This window comes from Echinococcus granulosus, assembly GCF_000524195.1.
Source record: "Echinococcus granulosus chromosome Unknown EG_S00354, whole genome shotgun sequence".
Classification (NCBI taxonomy): Eukaryota; Metazoa; Platyhelminthes; class Cestoda; order Cyclophyllidea; family Taeniidae; genus Echinococcus; species Echinococcus granulosus.
Window position 1 is genome coordinate 1,591 of NW_020170734.1, and position 2,431 is coordinate 4,021.

Genomic DNA, 2,431 nt, shown 5'->3' on the forward strand with positions numbered 1-2,431 from the left:
ATAGGGGCCATGGAACAGGAGCAACAGACGTCAAAGTGCAGGGTGGTGAATACCCTGTTACTAGTCACAATTATAGATACGAGTTAAAGCAATAGGGGAGGCGGAAGCAGACGAGAATTTAGAGACAGAGGAGGATAGGTGATTGATGACTAGCGTAGAGGTGGAACACCGGAAAAGAAATAGGATCTCTAAGTCAGCACTAGTTGTGATTTCCCTGATAACAGTGATAGCGGTTGTGGAGATAGGGGAGGTAGGACGAAAAGACGTCGACTTCCATGTGTAAAGGCATTCAGAAGGAAACACACCTCTACCCCGTGAAGTACGAGAGCTATGGAAGTAATTTGCAAAAATAGTTATAATTATCTTTTGCTGGGGCATTGTTTGAATGAAAAAGTAAAGAGAAGCCGTTGCCAAATGTGTTAACACATGTCAGAAAACAGTATGCGGTGTCATTTATTTGATAATAGTAGTGATATTTTATTAGTTGAATTTAGAGTTTAATTGGCCTGACTGCATTGGGCCAGCACTATTCGTTGAAAACGATGTCTGCTCTTAAAACCGTCAACCTGATTAAAAGCCATGTTGATAGTTATGACGCTTTGGAAGGAGCCAAACTTCCTTCAAGTCATCTATCCATCACTTAATTGTGGATCAGATTACGTTTGGAGATGAATATGATGACGGATTCAAATATCCAGCAGTCCTTGATGGAAGAGGCAACGACTCTCTTCAGTGCGTAGGCTGATAGCAACTTTTGATGTAATGAATGTCAGTGCATTTTGCCTGAACTAAACAAAGTTTCTCACTATTTTTAATCGTCTCTGATTTCTTTAAGCCTATTTTACTTACCCCCTCATCTTCATTATACTTTCGCTTACATAAATCGAATAATTGCCCATTCGACTGCAGGTATTTTTATTTATGCTGTATTTTAAACGGAACCCAATGTCACAAAGCTGTCTCATTTGAGAATGAGTTAGCCTTAATTCCAATACCAACGCGACTGACACAGTGGATAGGGTTGACGACATGATGGCAGTGCATGTCACCGAGGAGAATGACAACTTCCACATCTCCGTCTGTTTATGCATATCTAACCACCGGCTCATAGCCAGGTAGTCAGAGAGGTTATACTCGGACTCCTTCCTCGTCACTCAGTGCTGTCGTCATCAAGCCCCACACGGCAGTACTGGTCGGTCAGACCACACTCCTAACTGATTGATACAGATGGGACCTGATAACGTGTAAAAATGTGGATGATTAGTAGTAAGTAAAAGAAGCAGACTGAAGGCTGGAGTATGTAAGGGGAAGAGAGATACTTGCCAACATTTTCGATAATTTTGTTAAGAGAAAATTGTGCTGGCAATAGGCTATGTTCGACAGAGGTCATGGAACAGGAGGTAATGGGTGTCAAAGGACGGGGCGTTGAATATCCTGTTACTGGTTGCAACTGTGGATGCAGGTTGGAGGAGTAAGGGGAGCGGAGGCAGATGAGAATGCAGAGACAGAGAAGGATAGGTGATTGGTGGCTAGCATAGAGGACGAATGCCTGAAAAAGGAATAGGATCACTAAGTCAGTACCGATTGTGATTTTCTCGATGGCAGTAAAAGCAATTATCTAGATAGCTTTGGTAAGACGAGAAGACGTTTACTTTCATGTGTAAAGGCATCCAGAGGGAAACGGACCTCAAGATCTACATGTATTGAGTGAGTGTGAAAGAACCAAGAGCTGGACAATGGGACTGCCGAATGCAGTATTGATAGTAGACAAGAAGAGAAATAAAGAATTGGGAAGAGTTGTTGGTGGCGTTAAAATTGGAGTGGCAAATTTTGTGCATACTGCGAACAACTCAGGAGCGGTTCAAACATTCTTCAAAGTGCGATTTGGACATGCACTTGACTTATTGCTTCATTGATAAACGACTTAAATGATTAACTGGTCGGCCGATAAACGGTGATTTCCTAGAACAGGTATGGCGCCACATGTAAAAGTGATCGCACACGCATTTGTAGCTGTAGGTGTGGAGTGTATTTGAGCGCATAAATTGACGTCTTTTTAAATGAGCGGTTAACTGCTTAGTAACAGAGGTATAGAGGGAATTGGTGTAAAAGGTGACTTGTTTGTAACACAGGATAAATTTCCGTGTAGGCTTCCCACCATGTTATTTGGGCTACGATTAGAGTGGTATTTTATTTACTAATGTAGTAGAAGGTAAGAGAATCGAACTGAGTGAGGCGGAGTGCATGAGCATCAAAGACCTCGCTTTCTGATGTTCATTCCATCAATACCCTGTTCGGAACCTCGATAGAACCCAGGCCAATCCATTTACACAGTCACATAACATGGTGTTATGTAAAAGTGTATTTTGCAGTTACCCTTTGCCTTAAGGAAAGTATGCTGCAAGCATCGTCACCTGAATAATGCAGAAAC

At 42.1% G+C, this 2,431-nt stretch overlaps 1 protein-coding gene across 1 annotated transcript; it reads left to right on the forward strand. All coding sequences in view use genetic code 11, as the record gives it.

The window, feature by feature from the left end:
• Nucleotides 1-330: 330 nt before the first annotated feature.
• Nucleotides 331-1,916, forward strand: EGR_11061 (hypothetical protein; the record flags this gene model as incomplete). The annotated part of the gene is made up of 3 exons (XM_024500310.1): nt 331-393; nt 836-909; nt 1,667-1,916. 3 exons carry the CDS (start codon nt 331-333, stop codon nt 1,914-1,916), a joined length of 387 nt encoding a protein of 128 aa, XP_024345275.1.
• Nucleotides 1,917-2,431: the final 515 nt, after the last annotated feature.